Genomic DNA, 18,026 nt, shown 5'->3' with positions numbered 1-18,026 from the left:
GTGACAGGTCCTCTTTATGAAGAGATATGGGGTCTATAGGACTCCACATCTCTCTCCAGGCTGGAAAGCATCAGATGAAAAAAAAACAATTACAGATCTGATGCTTTCCAGCCGAGATCGCCGCTTTGTTGACATCCGCGGCCCCGACGTGACGTTATAACGTTGCTCCCGGGCCTCTGACAGTCATAGAGATGACTGATGACCATCTCTATGCTCTTTATCCGTCAGCGGCGGATTCTTTCTCTGGGTCCCTGATGGCGCGGGAGAGCCCGGAGAAGCACAGGAGGGCGGCGGGGGGGAGTGTCCCCTCCCGTCGCTTGTAAGAACGACCGAGCGGCTGAACTGCCGCTATAATCATTCTTACGGTGCACAGAATCACCAGCTGAGAAAGAAGATACCTGATGCAGCTGCAGGCATCATTCAGATATCCCCAATGAAAGCCAAGGACGTCATATGACGTCCTTGGGCTGGAAGTGGTTAAATGCATGTATAATCCTTTTTTTTTTTTTTACAATTAATTAATACTTCATTAAAAAGCATATATTTCCACAACACAACAAAATGACATCTAATGAACACATAAAGCATCTAAAATGTCGGTAGGACTCAATGTGGTTCCCCTACAGGGTATGATACCATATATTTGTGTGACAATTCATTAAATGTATCCACATGTGTACGCCTCTCAAGTAGGGGTTCCCTAATACATTTAATGAATTGTCACCCAAAATATATGGTATCATACCCTGTAGGGGAACCACGTGGAGCCCTACCTACATTTTAGATGCTTTGTGTTCATTAGATATAATTTTTTTGTATTGTGGAAATATTTCGGAACTGGATACAGGTGGCGCCAACCCTACGTATATCTATATAAAACTTGTAAACTTTAAATCTCTGTGACAGCTGCCCCTTAAAAGTGTAAAATACACTATCAAACACAAACAAACATTCAAGGTAGGTGCTATTCCTCTACAGTGGAACCTCGGATAATGAGCATAATCCATTCCAGGAGAATGCTTGTAATCCAAAGCACTCGCATATCAAATCGAGTTTCCCCATAGAAGTCAATGAAAACGAAGATAATTAGTTCCGCATTGATTTCTATTGCATGCAATACCGCATGTGGCCAGATGTGGGGGGGCACCGGAGAGCCTCGGAAATACTCGGGGACAACTCGGGTGAACTCGGAAACACTCGGAAATGGAGTGTTTCCGAGTGATTCTGAGTATTTTCGAACGGATGCGGATGGCTCCGAACTGTTACGAGTGTCACCGGCGCCTCTGGCCAAATGCGGTACTGCACACCCAATTAGCTTAAATTCTGCTCATTTTGCGAGACAACACTCGCAAACAGAGTCAGAATTTTCTTTTAAAAAGTTGCTTGTCTTTTAAAACGCTCATTAACCGCGTTACTCGTTAACCAAGGTTCCAAGGTTTATATAGAGGAATAGTGCCTACCTTGAATGTTTGCTTGTATATATTTTTTAATGTAGATCAATAAATTGTAAAAAAAAAAAAAATTGTATTATACGTGTCTTTAAAGTCCATTATTTTCCTTCAACAAATTTAATGTAGTTCTCGGGATGTGGCACATGTTTATTTTAGGCGCCCAATAGCCACCAAAGGGCACTATAATTATTTAACTAGCATAACTAAAACTAAATCGAAAATTTGATGTCAAAATGGACACTGGTTGCGGGGCATTTGCAAAGCAGCCACATTAAGGCTGGCCATACATTATACAATTTTCTTACAATTTTCTGTACAATTTTCTTTAGATTTACCTTCAACTATGTAGTTCAAGGGCCTGCCTGATTGGATACAATTGAAAGTGTTGTTGAGATTTGACCTCATGGTATATGTTTTTTGGTAAATCTAAAAGAAATTGAACATGTGTGGCCAGCTGTACTTGAATAGGTCATGTTCAGAGGCTGCTACACTCGTAAAAAGTGACAGGGAGTATAATTCCTGCCACGCCCATAAAGCAAAGTATTGCGCTTTTGCCGCGTGTACACCCCTGTTTGCTGCCCCTGCAGCTAAAGGTGGTAGTGGTTGAAAGTGGTTGCAACACTTTTTGCACACCTCTTGTTTTGATACACCTGAAATGTATTTAGCTGATTTAAAAATAAAAAGTTAATTTAGGCTTTAAAACTTGGCAAAGAATCCCTGGAGCAATATGGGTTAGCTAAAAAGCTGACAAGGAAGCTGTTGCTTGCTTATAGTCAGGCTGGCTCTCATTGAAACTTGTAATAAAGTCATCTGATATGGGAGGAGTCACTGCTGTGAGAAGGGTGTCTTCAAACCCCCTCCCCCTCCCTTTTTCATATTTGAAAAATATATTTTTTATTTAACCTCATAGGGTTTTTATGTTGCAATACAGCACTTCTGTCTTTTTCCCCTAGGCAACAATAATGATTCTTTATGTCCGCAGATGTGCCACAGGGCTTCAGGTTCTAATAGAGCCCTGCATCACCCCTGTGCAGGTTTCTCATGCATGTGCGGAGACAGAGTGGCATGGAAATCCTAAACCTTGATGAGTCTGTGCACACATGGAAATCCCCTGCATGTGTGTGTGCAGATGTGCCGCAGATTCCAACGCACTATTCCCAAAGCACATGTTCCTGTAGAAATGGCTGTATGTATAAGTGGGTGCTGAAGTGACCACCAACTGGAACCGTGAGTAGTCAGAGTGAGAAATGTCACCAGCACACCATGGATCTCCAGAATGGATCCAAAGCTTTGTTCAGTGATTACATCATTACAGCAACATTTCATAGCCATGCAGGACCCCTTCATCAGGCATGTGACGATGCAGAGGTCCTGTGTGGCTCCGAAACGTTGCTGTTTGCTGTAATAAAGTGATCATTGAATAAAGTTTTGGACCCAATTCTGGAAATGAAAGGTTTGCTGGTGACATTTCTCATTCAGATGTGCCACGGGGCCCTGTCGGGACCTTAAGGCCAGGCAGGACCCTTCGGCACATGTGAAAATGTACTAGAGTGACAAAGATGGTGGTGCTGGAGAGCAGGTGGAGCCAAAGCAAAAAAAAAAGACTGAAGTTCTTCTTTAAGCAAACAACAGGCTTTATTCAGCAGGTGGTTAGGAGACAAAGGAAAAAATGAATAAACAAAGTCTTAAAAGGTTTTGAACTCTGAAGCTCTATTCTGCAAGGAGCCTTTGCATTCTCCACCATACAGTAAAGCAACATGTGCATAGTGTGTAAATTAGGAATTTTTTGTAATTGTTGTCATAAAATATTAATTGATATAAAATCACGACATGCAAATTGAAAGGGATACAACGGAAACAATAACTAATTCTCTTATCTTCACATCTTTTTCAGGGTTGAACATTTCAGGTAAGCCTGGTGGATAATGGTGTTGTGATCTTCATAGATGATATGGTACTTTTTTCACAGATCAGCTTTACCTTGCAGTCCTATAGACAAGGTGACGGCTTCTACCTAGCTTTGGCTGTGAACTTGAACTATTACTAATGGTCCCATTGACTGATGACCTGTTCTTAACTGCCTCTTGCACTGGTCTGGAAGCCTTAGGTGATGCCTAATTCTACCTTGCTGTGTGATATAGGACCTGCCTTTATCCAGCCTGGCAATCAGTTTCTCTATTTAAGCTGTGCTCAGATCAGCCATCCCGGCCCGAGTAACATTTTTTCAATATGTCAGCAAACCCCATACTTTGTGATCGTCTCCACTGTCTAAGCTCTTACTTGTCCCTGGAAATCTTGTATGCCATACACTCTCCAGTCCCCTGAAACCATTGTACACTTCCTAGTATTCAGTCCCTCATTTCCTGTGTGCAGTACTGATCCACCACTCATCATTCCAGTGACAGGCACCCCACCAGAGCCTCACCTTGTTTTGGCTAGTAGTAATTGAGGTAGGTCCCTGGGTGGGGGAAGCAACCAACCCATCTCAACCATCAGGCACTCTAGAGAAGGCTGCCCATTCCGTAGACTTTGGTCCTTGATGAACCCAACCATGGTCCAGCTGTGGTCACCAGGTCTGTGACAATACAAATACAGTATTTCAGGGCTGTACCACATGTAATGAAATAGTGGGCATAACTTTTTATCAACTTACATGGGTCATTCAAATCTCACATGTTGAGAGTAATTCTTCCTCTATAGTAACTTTTTTTTCTTATTATAGTAGGTAAATAACGAATTCCAAGCAGAAGCAATGTGCCGTCATTGAGTTTGTGATGAAGGAGGGGTGCCAGCTGTCTGACATCCACAGAAGACTACTGAATGTTTACGGAGATGAAATTATTGACAAGAGTCATGAATTCCAAGACATTGCTTTTGTCTGTGGTGCCATCTCCATAAACATTCTGTAGCCTTCTGTGAATGTTGAACAGCCTGCACCACTCCTTCATCAAGAACTCAACGATGCCACATTGCTTCTGCTTGGAACCCATTATTTGTAGTCAGAGTCTTTAAGTGTGAAATGCAATTCTCTTAATAACCAAGGCCTGAGGTGTGCCTTGGCCTGACTGGTCAGTATGCCTGAAAAGAGGGCATACCCTGAATGTAAGAATAAGAAAAAGTACTGTGAGTATGTATGAAGGCTGGGGGAAACGGCTGGGTGGGAACCCAGAAACGCAGACAACCCTGGCCCTGACAGAGGAGGAGGCTTAAATAGCCCTCTCAGACTCCTCCCACAAATACAGGCTGGCCTGCGGCCAGCCTTACACTTACCTGCTATGAAAAGAAGAAGAGTTACTATAGAGGAAGAATTACTCTACCAAAATTAAAAATTTGAATGACCTATGTAAGTTGATTAAAAAAAAACTTAAATATGAGAGCTGTTAAAATGTGTCTATAAAAAAAATATACACTGCCACTGTACTAATGACACTGGCTGGGAAGGGGTTAACATCAGGGGTGATCAAAGTGTTAACTGTGTGCCTAGCCTGTGTTTTACTAAACTGTGGGATGTGCTTTTACTAGGGGAAGATTTGGATCCTTGTCCCTGCTTTGCACAGACACAGGATCCATGCCTTCCCTCCCGTCAGAACGGCAATCTGCCTTGTTTACATAGGACTGCCATTCTGCCTCTCTGCCGGATGATAGGGGGTACTGGCGAACATAGTGTGTGATCACAGTGGGAGTGAGCCACCGGCAGCATGCATGAGCGGCCCCTACCCCGAGGAGCAGGGGCAGGTATATATATACGTGATCTGGCGCAGAGGTGGCACCCTGTAGCAGTAAAACTGCTATAGGGCGGACCTTAAGTGGTTAATATAAATGTTTGCCCACTTTTGCATCACCTTTGGTACAGCCCTCGTATTTGCAACGAATCAACCTATTTTATATTTCTGCTCAAACAAATTATTCACCTTCACTTTGAAAAATAACAAAAAATAGTTTCTTCTTTCTTAGGAAACTGCTCTGACTCTGACTGTCACCCGAATGCAACGTGTGGAGAGTTTGGTGGGGACCAACAATGTACGTGTAAAGAGGGATTTGCAGGAGATGGGTCGTCTTGTGAGGACATGGATGAATGCCAGGATCAATACGCCAACAACTGTAGACGTTATGGTGGTACCTGTGTGAACACTATTGGATCTTACACCTGTAGATGTAACAATGGATTTGAGTATAAAGAAGGAATTGGCTGTGTTGACATTAATGAGTGTGCGGACAGCTCTCTGAATGACTGTCTTCCACCAGCAATATGTGTCAATTATTATGGATATTACTTCTGTAAATGTAAGTCTGGATTTGAGCATGAGAAAGGAATTGGCTGTGTTAACATGAATAAATGTGCGGACAGTTCTCTGAATGACTGTCATCCACTAGCCGTATGTACCAGTTATTATGGATCTTACTACTGTACTTGTCCTTATGGATATTACGGAGATGGAAGACACTGTGAGGTCAATGAATGCCAACAAGGAACACCGTGTACCTCTAATGAAGAATGCATTAAGTACATTGGATCCTATTCCTGTAATGACCCTTGTGCCAACCACACCGTACTTAATGACTCCTGGCGCAGCACTTCTAATGTACATAATTATAGTGACTATTCCTATGATTGGGTTCATTGTGACTCTGCTCTAAATGGCTGGTATCGGCTTAATGGAGAATATGGTCAGCAGATGCCAGAATATTGTGTGCCTGAATACAGCTGCGGAACACACCTTCCTATGTGGCTAAACGGCAAACACCCAACAATAGAAGATGGCATTGTTAATCGTACAGCCTGTGGCAACTGGAATAAAATTTGCTGTTTTCGGTCTATTACAATTTCGGTGAAAAAGTGCGCTGAAGGATATTATGTCTATAAACTGCAGCGGGCACCAACTTGTCTGGCCTACTGTGTAGGTAAGTTGTTCACACAAAGTCAGGTCAATGCAATACATTTTGTCTTAAAGTGACACTAATGCCCTGTACACACAATAGGATTTTCTTGACAACAAAACCGTGGATTTTTTTCCGATGGATGTTGGCTCAAACTTGTCTTGCATACACACGGTCACACAAATGTTGTTGGAAATTCCGAACATCAAGAACGCGGTGATGTACAAGACGTACGACGAGCAGAGAAAAATTAAGTTCAATAGTGTGGCTCTTCTGTTTGATTCCGAGCATGCGCGCATTTTTTGCTTCGGAATTGTGTACACACGATCGTAATTTCCGACAACAAGTTTTGTTGTCGGAAAATTTGAGAACCTGCTCGCAAAGATTTGTTGGCGGAAATTCCGACAACAAATGTTCTATGGAGCATACACAAGGTCCAACAACAAGCTCACATCCAACATTTGTTGTTGGAAGATCCTATCGTGTGTACAGGGCATAAGAGGTCTATGTATAAAAAAATTTGTTGTGTGGATGTCACAAACATTCGTACAGTCAGAATGAAAATTGCCATACTTCCCCTATTATGTGTAATTGATATACAGTACATGGTCAGCGCCATCTAGTGGCCACGATACATTTTGTTCCTGCTTGAGGCATTTCTAAATAAATATTTCAATTCATTAATTAGCCACCTCAATACCGGACACTTCAATCCCTTCCTGCCCCGGCCAACTTTCAGCTGTCAGTGCTCTCACACTATGAATGACAAACACTGCACCCAAATTAAACTTTTATACAGCCATAATAGCTATATAAGCAATAATTTCTGATAGTTCTAGGCTGCATTAATGCAGCCATTGAGAACTACTGTGATAGCTGTGTTTGTCTCTTACTTGGCGATGTTTGGCCCTGTATCATGTGATCACTGTTACCAATCACATATCACCAGATCACCATAGTTCTTAATGGCTGTATGAAAGACAATCATGTTTACTAATGGACATGTGATTGCTGTGATTGGTCACAGTGATCACATGGTACCAGGGTGGAACAGAACTGCTCGGTACTCCAATCATTGATCCGCTGTGTCCAGTGGAAACAGCAGTCACAGGATTGTAAACATGTGAATAAATGGGAGTGCACTGTATAAGTCCAAAGTATACAAAAAAAAGTCCAAAAATGTATGATTCTGAAGTGAACAAAATGTCCCTCTCACTATAGATGAAAATCTAATTTGTGCTTGAATATAAATGTGTAGTCACCACCACCACCTTTGAGTGAATTGGCCGCTCACGTCAAAGACAGACCCACCGGGTCCAGTCAAGCCTTGTAAAAAATAGAAAGACCCTCGGTAGCCAGGAACGCCAGCTCCAATAGTATAAGACACACACTTTCTTTAGGAAACCTATTTCTTCAGTAATACTCAGAATATATAAGAAAAAATCATTGCGCAATACCATTTAAAACAATTTATTTAAACATAACGATTGTGCATTCACACTTTCCACATCTTGTAAAATTGCTAGTAGTATATCCAAAATGCAAGCTCCTTGCCTCCTCATCGCTAATTCCGTTGCATGAGACACTGGCAATGACATCACCAGCTCCACCCGATGCGTTGCGTCACTTGTCACGTGACTTTTTCAAGTCACATGTTATGCAACGTGTCAGGTGGAGCTGGTGCAATCATTGCCAGTATATATGCCCAGTCACATACAAACAGGAAGCAGCTAAAAAAAAAATATGGCCAAAAGGGAAAAACCATGAGTTAGGAATCGCATATAATAAAGACGGCACTAAATGTTTTGCCTTGATTGTGTGAATGTGTATCACGTTTTATACAAAGACCCCAAAATGATATCTCTGAAATAATAGACCCCGAAACGATATAGTTTGATTCCACAAAATTAATCCATACACATCCACTAATTAATGGCCTTGTAATCTACTTTTCACGAAAATGTTTCTTTGTTGAGTTCCTGCCTCCTTTTAATGTCCTCCGTGAGCATTTGAAGGATTTTTCCTTTCAGTTCTGTTTGTTTAGAAGGAGCTGCGCACCTTTGCTGCAGTTGTGTGTAATGCTCTATGCACATTACACATCCTATAGTCCATAGTCCATCTGGGAAGTGAGAACGTAGCCACCCTCTAATAGGAAGTCAGATAGCAGCAACAAAAATACGTTATCTGGAGATTTGGAGGATTCTGAGAGCAATAGAAGAGACTTTTCTGAGTTAAGAATACATACTATAATAAATATATTTTTAAATCAGGGTTTAGTATTTAATGTATAAAGTGTAATAAACTCTCATATTTCACATTCTATTTCAGAATCGTATAATAGCTGCTCAGCGGTGGACTGCGCTTCGGATAAGGAACGTAAGATTGTGGATGGACATGGCAATGAGCCTGTTTTAAAACCTTCCAGCCACCCTCCATCTTCCACAGGTGCCCGAGGACTGCCTCCTCCCCCTTTTTTTATTTTTCTATGTTTATTTTTTTTAGTTTTTATTACTTGCCTTACACCCATGTTCATTGCCTAACTCGCGAGGACATATGGGGAGGGGCCTGGGCCTTAGCCGACCAGGAGACTGATGCATCTGCCCAACTATCAACGTACCGATACGTACCACTGATTACAACCAGTGCTCAAACCCGTAATGGCCTGCCCCTCATCCGACATTCCCCTGGCTGGATGTGGAAGTCTCCCCGGCATGGGCCAAGGCTGCTCTCATGTCCCTATTATGTGTATTGACATGGCGCTGGAATGGAGTAGGGTGTTTCACAGCGCTCCTAGGTGTGTGGGTGGGGGGTGGGGAATGGCACGCATACTGTGAAAACCCGCTCCATAGGAACCACTGACAAATACTCAGAACAAACGACTAGATCACCCTGCTTTGCTAACCCCACCAGGGACTTAACCAAAATGACCTTTCTTGCTTTGGTGTCATTGGTGACTCCCTCCCCTCGCAACCCCCTGCTACTCAAGCTCAATATCTCCAAGAGCTTGAAAAACGAACCTGCATTTGCCAGCCCAGTAGTAAACTTATGCGTGCCCTGTCTGAAAAACATAGGCTGTAGACACTGGGCACCTACAACTCTCACGCTCTGGTCCAATCTCTAATGTGGGAATCTCTGAGCAAAAGTGAGCTAGGGCCATACCATAGTGTTTCTAAACCGCGGTATAAGGGTCTTCACTCTTTACGGTGACTGCTCCCTAGAAACATACTTATATACCCATAAACGCGAACCCACCGCACTGCGCCAGCCCCCTTGAAACACCAAAGAGCTACATGATATATTTCCGGGGATATTCATAAAGGTTTACGTTCAGCCCATGAGGCTAAACAGAGTTGTAGGGTTGTTTATTTGTTTGATTTTCTATATTTTTCTGGTTTATTTGCCTGTTACCATACTGATTATCTCATGTTTAACCCCATGTAACACTGGTTAAGAAATTACCTTAAAAAATAGTTGTTGTACCCTAGCAATTACCTAACTCTCAAGGTCACCCAGAAACTTGAACCCTCCTCTTATATCTCATGCTTTTTCTGCTTATCCCTCTTGTCCTCTTCTGTGCAGTGACACTTGATTCCCTTTCACTTCACTGTCCCCACTCAGCAGTCCTTCTGGGCACTGGCTGACACTCCAGAGACTCCCCAACAGGTGGAATAGAATACCTGCGTCCACCTCTGGTATTTCCCTATACACATAATTAAATTAAATAAAGAAGAAATGAGAAACACCCAATAAATCATTAATCTCCTCATTCCCCTCCCTTCCCCTTCCCCCTCCTCTCCCCTCCCATCCACCCCTGAAACAACATTTAGCTTCTACCTGAGGCCGCTCTACTTCTTGACCACCCATCCGACATGGCTATATCACCACCAAACACTGTCAAGGTGACCATACTAAAATTAAGAGAACCCAGATACTGCTGCAGTGTTACTTAACGTAGTACACCATGCAAACGGAACCGACACTCAAACAACGACTAACCTTGAAATGTGTTTCACTCAACGTAAAAGGCCTGAACCTCCCAGAAAAAAGGTCACAGGTAATATTGGCACTGACTAAGCACAAGGCCCATTTCCTCCTCCTTCAGGAAACACATTTCCAATCAGACACAGTACCTAAGCTAACTAACCATGTATACTGAACGGCAATTCATGCCACAAACCCCAGTTCCAAGAACAAAGGGGTATCCATTCTCATATCCAAACAGGCTGACTTTCAGCTATCAGATTCCCTGGTGGACCCGGAAGGCAGATACATATTTATCAAAGGCACCTACGCATCCAAACCTATCACATTAGCTAATATATATTGCCCTAATACTCACCAAGTCTCCTTCTTTAGGAAGACATGTGATATACTGTCTTCATTTCAGGAGTGTATGGTTTTGCTAGGTGGAGACTTTAATGTCCCACTAAGTCTGACTGTGGATACATCCTCAGGCACAACTACGCTTTCATTCCAGGCACTCCGCCAGATCAAATTGCAACTACAGAACCTATCACTACATGACACCTGGTGTACCATGTTCCCAAAAGGCAAAGATTATACCTTTTACTCACCAACACACCAAAAAAACTCTAGAATAGATTATTTTTTCCTCACTCAGACAGAGCTATCGCTCGTCACACGAGCCTCAATAGAACCAATGTTCCTCTCTGATCACCATCCCATTACGGTAACCCTGACACTTCCTGAATCAACACATACGACCAAATCTTGGCAACTGAACCCTTCTCTAGTGAAAGATCCAGTCACCTTACAACAAATATGCTCCCGAATCCAATTATATTTCACAGAGAACCCCATCCAAGACATTACACCCATCACAGTTTGGGAAGCCCACAAGTGCGTCATAAGGGGGGAACTTGTATCCCTAGCTACGAAAGCTAAAAATACTCAACAGGAACAAATCAAATCACTGATCGATAAAATTAAAAGGTTAGAAATCTCCCATAAACAATCAGCCTCACAAGCTGCACTGTAGGACTTAACACACATGCGCATCACACTGCTAGATGAACTAGGGAAACATGCTAGGAGACGCTATATACTCAGAGAAAAAGTGTTCTACGAACACAGCAACAAAAGTGGAAGACTATTGGAGCGCACGATACAGGTGGCCAAATCCTTGTCCATGATCCACCACATACGGAACAAACAAGACACGCTTTTCGCAAAAAATAAGGAAATAGCCCAGCAATTTCAAACGTTTTATTTCAAACTCTATAACCTATTACATGACCAACCAAACTCCAATCCCCCAGAATCCCGTACCCCTCAACTACAGAGTTTTCTAGCCCAATATTGCCCAAAGCCAATTACCACCCAACAGGCCGAAGACTTTTAAAACCCTCTCTCTGCAGAGGAACTAAACACAGCTATAACCCAAATGAAAGTAGGTAAAAGTCCCGGACCTTATGGATTCCCACTTCAACATTATAAATGTTTCCTAGACGTCTTGTCACCTATGATGATAACGACATACAACAGCCTTGCCCACCCTCAAACCTCCCCAGGTAGATTGTTAGAAGCCCACAAAGCTGTCATCCCGAAGGGCGGTAAGGACCCAACATGAATTTCCAACTACAGACCCACCTCATTGCTCAATGTGGACATAAAATTATAAGCCAAAATGTTAGCCAGCAGGTTATTACCTCACATACCCAGTCTTATCTCCCTCGACCAAGTAGTTTTCATAACGGGTAGGGAGGCAAGAGATAATACTACAGACACGTTAAACCTGCATCACTGACTTACTTCATCTGAGACCCATGGCTTCCTGCTCTCCCTAGATGCAGAGAAGGCATTCGACAGAGTGGCTTGGGACTACATTCAAGCGGTACTGAAAGGAATCAGCCTCCACCCACGCATGTATTTCCACATAAATTCATTATATTCCACCCCCTTAATGAGGGTGAGAGTGAATGGCCACCTGTCGGATGATTTTACCATCAGAAATGCCCTGAACATCTCGCTCCCCCAACAAGAAGTTAGTCACTACCAGGAATCCTTTCCGTTCTTGTGGAAAAAGGACTCCATTCCCTACCTTGGCATACACATAACCAGGAGAATATCTGACCTATATCAACATAATTTCCTATCAACGCTCACCAAGATCCAACCAGATCTGAGGGATTGGGCTAGCTTCAACGTATCCTGGTTTGGACATTCAGCACTAGTAAAAATGATCATTCTTCCCCGACTACTCTACCTAATGCAGATAATCCCAATTTATCTTCCACCTTCCATTTTTGCACTATTCAAAAAGGCTTGCATGGCTTTCATTTGGAAGAACAACGCCCCGCATATCAAACACACTCGCCTCACACGTGCAAAAAAATAAAGGAGGGATCGGACTACCTGACGTTTACAAATATTACCTGGTCTGCCACCTGACCAGGATTGTGGATTTGAAAGCCCACAAGATAGGGAAAGCTTGGGTTACCTTAGAGAACTCATACACACTCACACACTCCAACACATATATTCCCCTGGCTGTCACCTTCACTCTGGCCCCTGGCCTTAAAGACACACCCCCTCATTTATCCCTCATTAATAGCTGTCAAAAAGGCCACAAGCTCTTTCAAACTCTCCTCACACCCAGGCCCGCTGACTTCTCGGCTGGGAAACTCTGACTCCCCCCAGGGAATCCAACTTGTTCCTACAACGGGAATGGCCCTATGAAGAAGTACTTGCACACCAATCCTTTCATAAAGGACACATACGTTCCTTTGAAGCCTTGGTGTCTTCTTCATGTACCGACTCGTTCCCCTTCTGGAAATACAGACGATTGAGACATTTTCTTACATTGCAAAATCCATCTACCACATGGAGCAGACAACTTACAGCCTTCGAATCCTTGTACTCATGTACAAAGCCACAAAGACTTCTCATATCCTACATTTACACCCTACTCCAGGAGGACCCCCCCAAACAGGATGCATCACGATTATCTTGGGAAAAGGACCTACAACTAACCCTCACTGATGAACATTGGGACGTTATATACGAATGCACACATAAAGGCTCACTGAACATTGCAATTCAGGAAAATTGCTACAAAATCGCAACTAAATGGTATAGAACCCCAGCTTGTCTGCACAAATTCTCCCCTACAATCCCAAATATTTGCTGGAGGTGTAAGAAAGCAGAAGGCTCCATGCTCCACATATGGTGGGATTGTACTCTTCTCCAACAATTCTGGAGGGAAGTGCGCGCTCTAACAATATGAATCACCACATACACCTTAGATTATAGCCCTGCACAATATCTCCTACACCACACGACTATACCCAAGAAGGACTATCATAAATCACTCGCCATGCACATGGTTAATGCAGCTAGACTCTGTATTCCTGTAAACTGGTGAACCACAGATATACCATCCATTCGGGAATGGCTAGTTAGGAGCTCCAAGATTGAAGAAATGGAGGAATTGATCCATACTTCCCAAGAACGTATACAAAAATTCACAACTGTGTGGGCATGCTGGACACATTTCAAGTCTACCGAGAGCTATAGCTCATACTTTCCGTCACCTGCCGTAGCTAATTAAACTTCCTGATAGGAGACTCTATGTGTTTGTCTTGGAGGGGGACTCGGGTCAGAGAGCGGCCCCTACCCCTTACCCTCACTCCTTATCCCTCCTTCCCTCACTCTCTTTTCTATCCCCCCCTCCCCTCCCCCCCCTTCCCCCCTTTCTTCTCTATCCTTTTCCTTATCTACACACACGACCGAACCTTATACCCTCTTTCACAATCAATTAGGAACTAAATTAAAAGATGGGGACCAAGTCTGCCAACATCACTATTACCACTGTCAGACCTGTTGATATTGGTCTCAGTGGATTTACTCCCTTTAGCTGAGTTGGTTGGCCCCAAAAAAAAAAAAGAACAAATTCTTCAAATGCTCCTCTTTGTTACTGGTTAATGCAAGGTTAATAGATCTGTTAATAAAATGACTTCTAGCTGTCTTTCTCAATTACCCATGCCATATCCTATGAGTCGTTAACAATATGTATCATCTCAGTGTTCTACTCTGTCATGGATACCATCCCAAATGATATGATGAATGCACTGTATTGTAAACACAACTTCATTATTTCCACTAAAATTAAAAAATGTTGAAAATTAAAAAAAAAAAAAAAAAAGATTGCGGATGGAGTTCAGGGATGTCATTTTAAAAATTAATACTATGCACCTGAAGGGATCCAATTGAGAGGTGGGAGGTGGCATTATTATTATTAAAAGACTATTGCAATTTGTTGCAATTTATTGCAATTTTTTTTGCAATCTGTGTCCCATTGGGGAGATTTCCCTTCAATTGTCTCATAGCCAAAAAAGTGAGAGGAAATCCCTCCAAAGTGGGGGAAATCCCTGGTTGTCACCAGAACTAGAGTCCCCACCAAAGTATTCCTGTTCTGGCTACAACTGAACATTTGTGATTTTTCCTTCACTTTCAAGCTCGTGTTGAATTAGAGAGGGTTAATCTTCCTAACATGGACATAGAAAGAAATTAAAATCTGACAGTGGTTCTAATCCAAATCTAATCTAATCTAAAAAAAAAAATGTGTATTACTAGTTGTCAAAAAAGGTGATTGCATTGTTTTAATGGGCAATTAAAATCCCTTCTAAAATCCTAGGATCACCAGCAGGAGGAAGGAGGTCCTGATTCTTCTATATAGATCTTTAGTTATCACTAGTGGGATCACCAGCAGGAGGAAAGAGGTCCTGATTTCTCTATATTGATCTTTAGTTATCACTAGAGCAGGGGTAGGCAACCTTGGCCTTCCAGCTGTGGTGAAACTACAAATCCCATCATGCCTCTGCCTCTAGAAGTCATGCCTGTGATTGTCAGGGTTTTGCAATGTCTCATGGGACTTGTAGTTTCAAAACAGCTGGAGGGCTTTGGTTGCCTACCCCTGAACTAGAGGGATCACCAGCAGGAGGGAGGAGGTCCTGATTCCTCTATATAGATCTTTTGAACACTAGAGGGGTCACCAGCAGAATTAGGAAGGTCCTGATTCCTCGGTATAGATCTCTAGTTATCATTAAAGGGGTCACCAGCAGGAGGAAGGAGGTCCTGATTCCTCTATATAGATCTTTATATCACTAGAGGGGTCGCCAGCAGGAGGAAAGAGGTCCTATTTCCCCCATATTGATCTTTAGCTTTTACTAGAAGGATCCCCAGGAGAAGGAAGGAGATCCTACGTTAGATGGGTCACCAGCAGGATTAGGGAGGTCCCGCTTCCTCTGTATAGATCTTTAGTCGCTGGAGATATTTCACCAAACCCTGGGCCCCCTTTATTTAACTGTGCATAACACACAAATCACCCTACACCCTCTGGCAGTAGTCGCAATCTACACAATTTAGTCTCCATTCCTCTTCTTTCCAACGCCAGCCTCCCTCTCTCCTGCGCCCTCTGGAACGCCCGCTCTGTCTGCAACAAACTCACTGCTGTTCATGACCTCTTTGTCACTAATTCCTTTAATCTACTTGCTCTCACAGAAACCTGGCTCCACGAATATGACACCCCTTCTCCTGCTTCCCTCTCCCAGGGTGGCCTTCACTGGACCCACTCCCCCAGGCCTAATTGACGCAAGGGAGGTGAAGTGAGATTCCTCCTATCCCCCCAGAGCACCTTCCAGGTTATTTACCCTCCTCCCTCTTTTTCACTCTCATTATTCGAAGCCCACTGTATACGTCTATTCTCTCCTACTTCCCTAAGAATTGCTGTGATCTACCGGCCCCCTGGACCATTATCGACTTACCTTGATGAGTTTTCTGCCTGGCTACCCTACTTTCTCTCTTCGGATATTCCCACAATCCTTCTCGGTGATTTCAACATCCCTGCTAATACAAACACTCCTGCTACTTCTAAACTTCTTAGTCTAACCTCTTCATTTGACCTAAAGCAATGGGTACAGGCTTCTACTCACTCTGATGGCAACACCCTTGACCTTGTATTCTCTTACCTATGCACTCCATGCAACTTCTCAAACAATTCTTTTCCTCTCTCCAACCACCACCTTATTAGTTTCTCTCTCCCCCTGTCTTCCACCACCTTTCCCTCCAATCACCTAACCATCACCCGTAGAAACTTTCGCAACTTCAACTCCTCTCTCCTCTATTCTGCTACCGACCACCTCTATGACAAAATCTCTCCCCTGTCCTGCCCCAACCAAGCCATGTCCATCTACAATAAATCTCTGTCCTCCACCCTGGACAAGCTTGCTCCCCTCACTACACGCAGAATCAGGCCTTGACCCCTACAACCCTGGCAAACAGATGACACTAAAATTCTCAAAAAACGTAGTTGCGCTCTTGAGCGTCTGTGGCACAAGACTAAGTCTCTCAAAGACTTCAACCAATACAAATCTGCCCTCCAAAAATACTATTCTTTCCTCCACACTGCCAAGCAAACCTATTTTACAACTCTTATTAACACCTTCTCATCCAATCCCCGTAAACTCTTCTCTACCTTCAACTCTCTACTTTGTCCTCCACCGCCTCCACCCACTGACTCACTCACTGCCCAGGAAATTGCTAATCACTTCAAAAACAAGATTGATACAATCCGTGATGAAATCTCCACTCTACAGGTATCTCCCCCAGCTAAGACCCCATGTCAACAGGTACAACTGACACTCCCCCTATTCAAATCTGCTACTCCATACGAAGTTGCTAAACTCCTTTCTATCGCCCACCTAACCACCTGTTCCCTGGACCCTATTCCCTCTCAAATGCTACGGTCACCCTCTGACCCCATCCTACACTCTCTAACCCAGATCTTCAATTTCTCCTTCACCTCTGGGGTCTTCCCCGATGCTCTAAAACACTGGTCACTCCCATACTCAAAAAGCCATCCTTGGACCCTACCAATCTTAACAACCTACTCCCTATCTCCTTGCTCCCCTTTTCCTCTAAACTCCTTGAACGCCTGGTTTACAACCAACTGAGTGACCACCTCATTAAAAACAACCTTCTTGTTCCCCTTCAATCTGGATTTCGCCCTCAACACTCCACAGAAACTGCTCTTTTAAAACTCACAAATGACCTACTAACTGCAAAAACCAACAGACACTATTCTGTACTCCTACTTCTGGATCTTTCAGCTGCCTTTGACACGGTTGACCACCCCCTCCTCCTCGAAAAACTTTACTCCCTCGGTCTCCGTGACTGTGCTCTTCAGTGGCTCTCATCCTACCTATCCCAACGCACCTTCAGGGTCACTTACAATTCTACTTCCTCCACTCCTCTTCCTTTCTCTGTTGGGGTCCCCCAAGGTTCTGTTCTTGGACCTCTTTTATTTTCAATCTACACCTCTTCCCTGGGTCAGCTGATAGCCTCTCACGGCTTTCAATATCATTTATATGCTGATGACACACAAATCTATCTCTCCACCCCTCAGCTCACTCCATCAGTCTCTTCACGCATCACTAACTTACTAACCGACATATCTGTATGGATGTCACACCACTTCCTCAAACTCAACTTGTCCAAAACCGAGCTTATAATATTTCCTCCCCCACGTGCCTCTTCCCCTGACTTCTCTGTCAAGAGCAATGGCAAAACCATCCACCCATCCCCACATGTCAGGGTGCTAGGTGTTATCCTGGATTCTGAACTCTCCTTTCAGCCCCACATCCAATCACTTTCCAAAGCTTGCCGCCTCAACCTCCG

The 18,026-nt window shown here is 43.4% G+C and overlaps 1 protein-coding gene across 1 annotated transcript in view; it reads left to right on the top strand.

Annotated features, from left to right (window-relative positions):
• LOC141148228 (uncharacterized) overlaps positions 1–9,088 on the top strand; it is a 30,293-nt gene extending 21,205 nt beyond the window's left edge. The window contains exons 9-11 of the mRNA XM_073635476.1: positions 3,346–3,360; positions 5,406–6,353; positions 8,658–9,088. Of these exons, the coding sequence (XP_073491577.1) occupies positions 3,346–3,360; positions 5,406–6,353; positions 8,658–8,869 (1,175 nt within the window). The 3' untranslated portion in view covers positions 8,870–9,088. The remainder of the gene's footprint in view (positions 1–3,345; positions 3,361–5,405; positions 6,354–8,657) is intronic.
• Positions 9,089–18,026: the final 8,938 nt, after the last annotated feature.

Source organism: Aquarana catesbeiana, linkage group LG06, assembly GCF_042186555.1.
Source record: "Aquarana catesbeiana isolate 2022-GZ linkage group LG06, ASM4218655v1, whole genome shotgun sequence".
In the NCBI taxonomy this organism is placed as follows: Eukaryota; Metazoa; Chordata; class Amphibia; order Anura; family Ranidae; genus Aquarana; species Aquarana catesbeiana.
The sequence above is the reverse complement of the archived record's forward strand: the minus strand, read 5'-3'. Positions and strand labels throughout refer to the sequence as shown.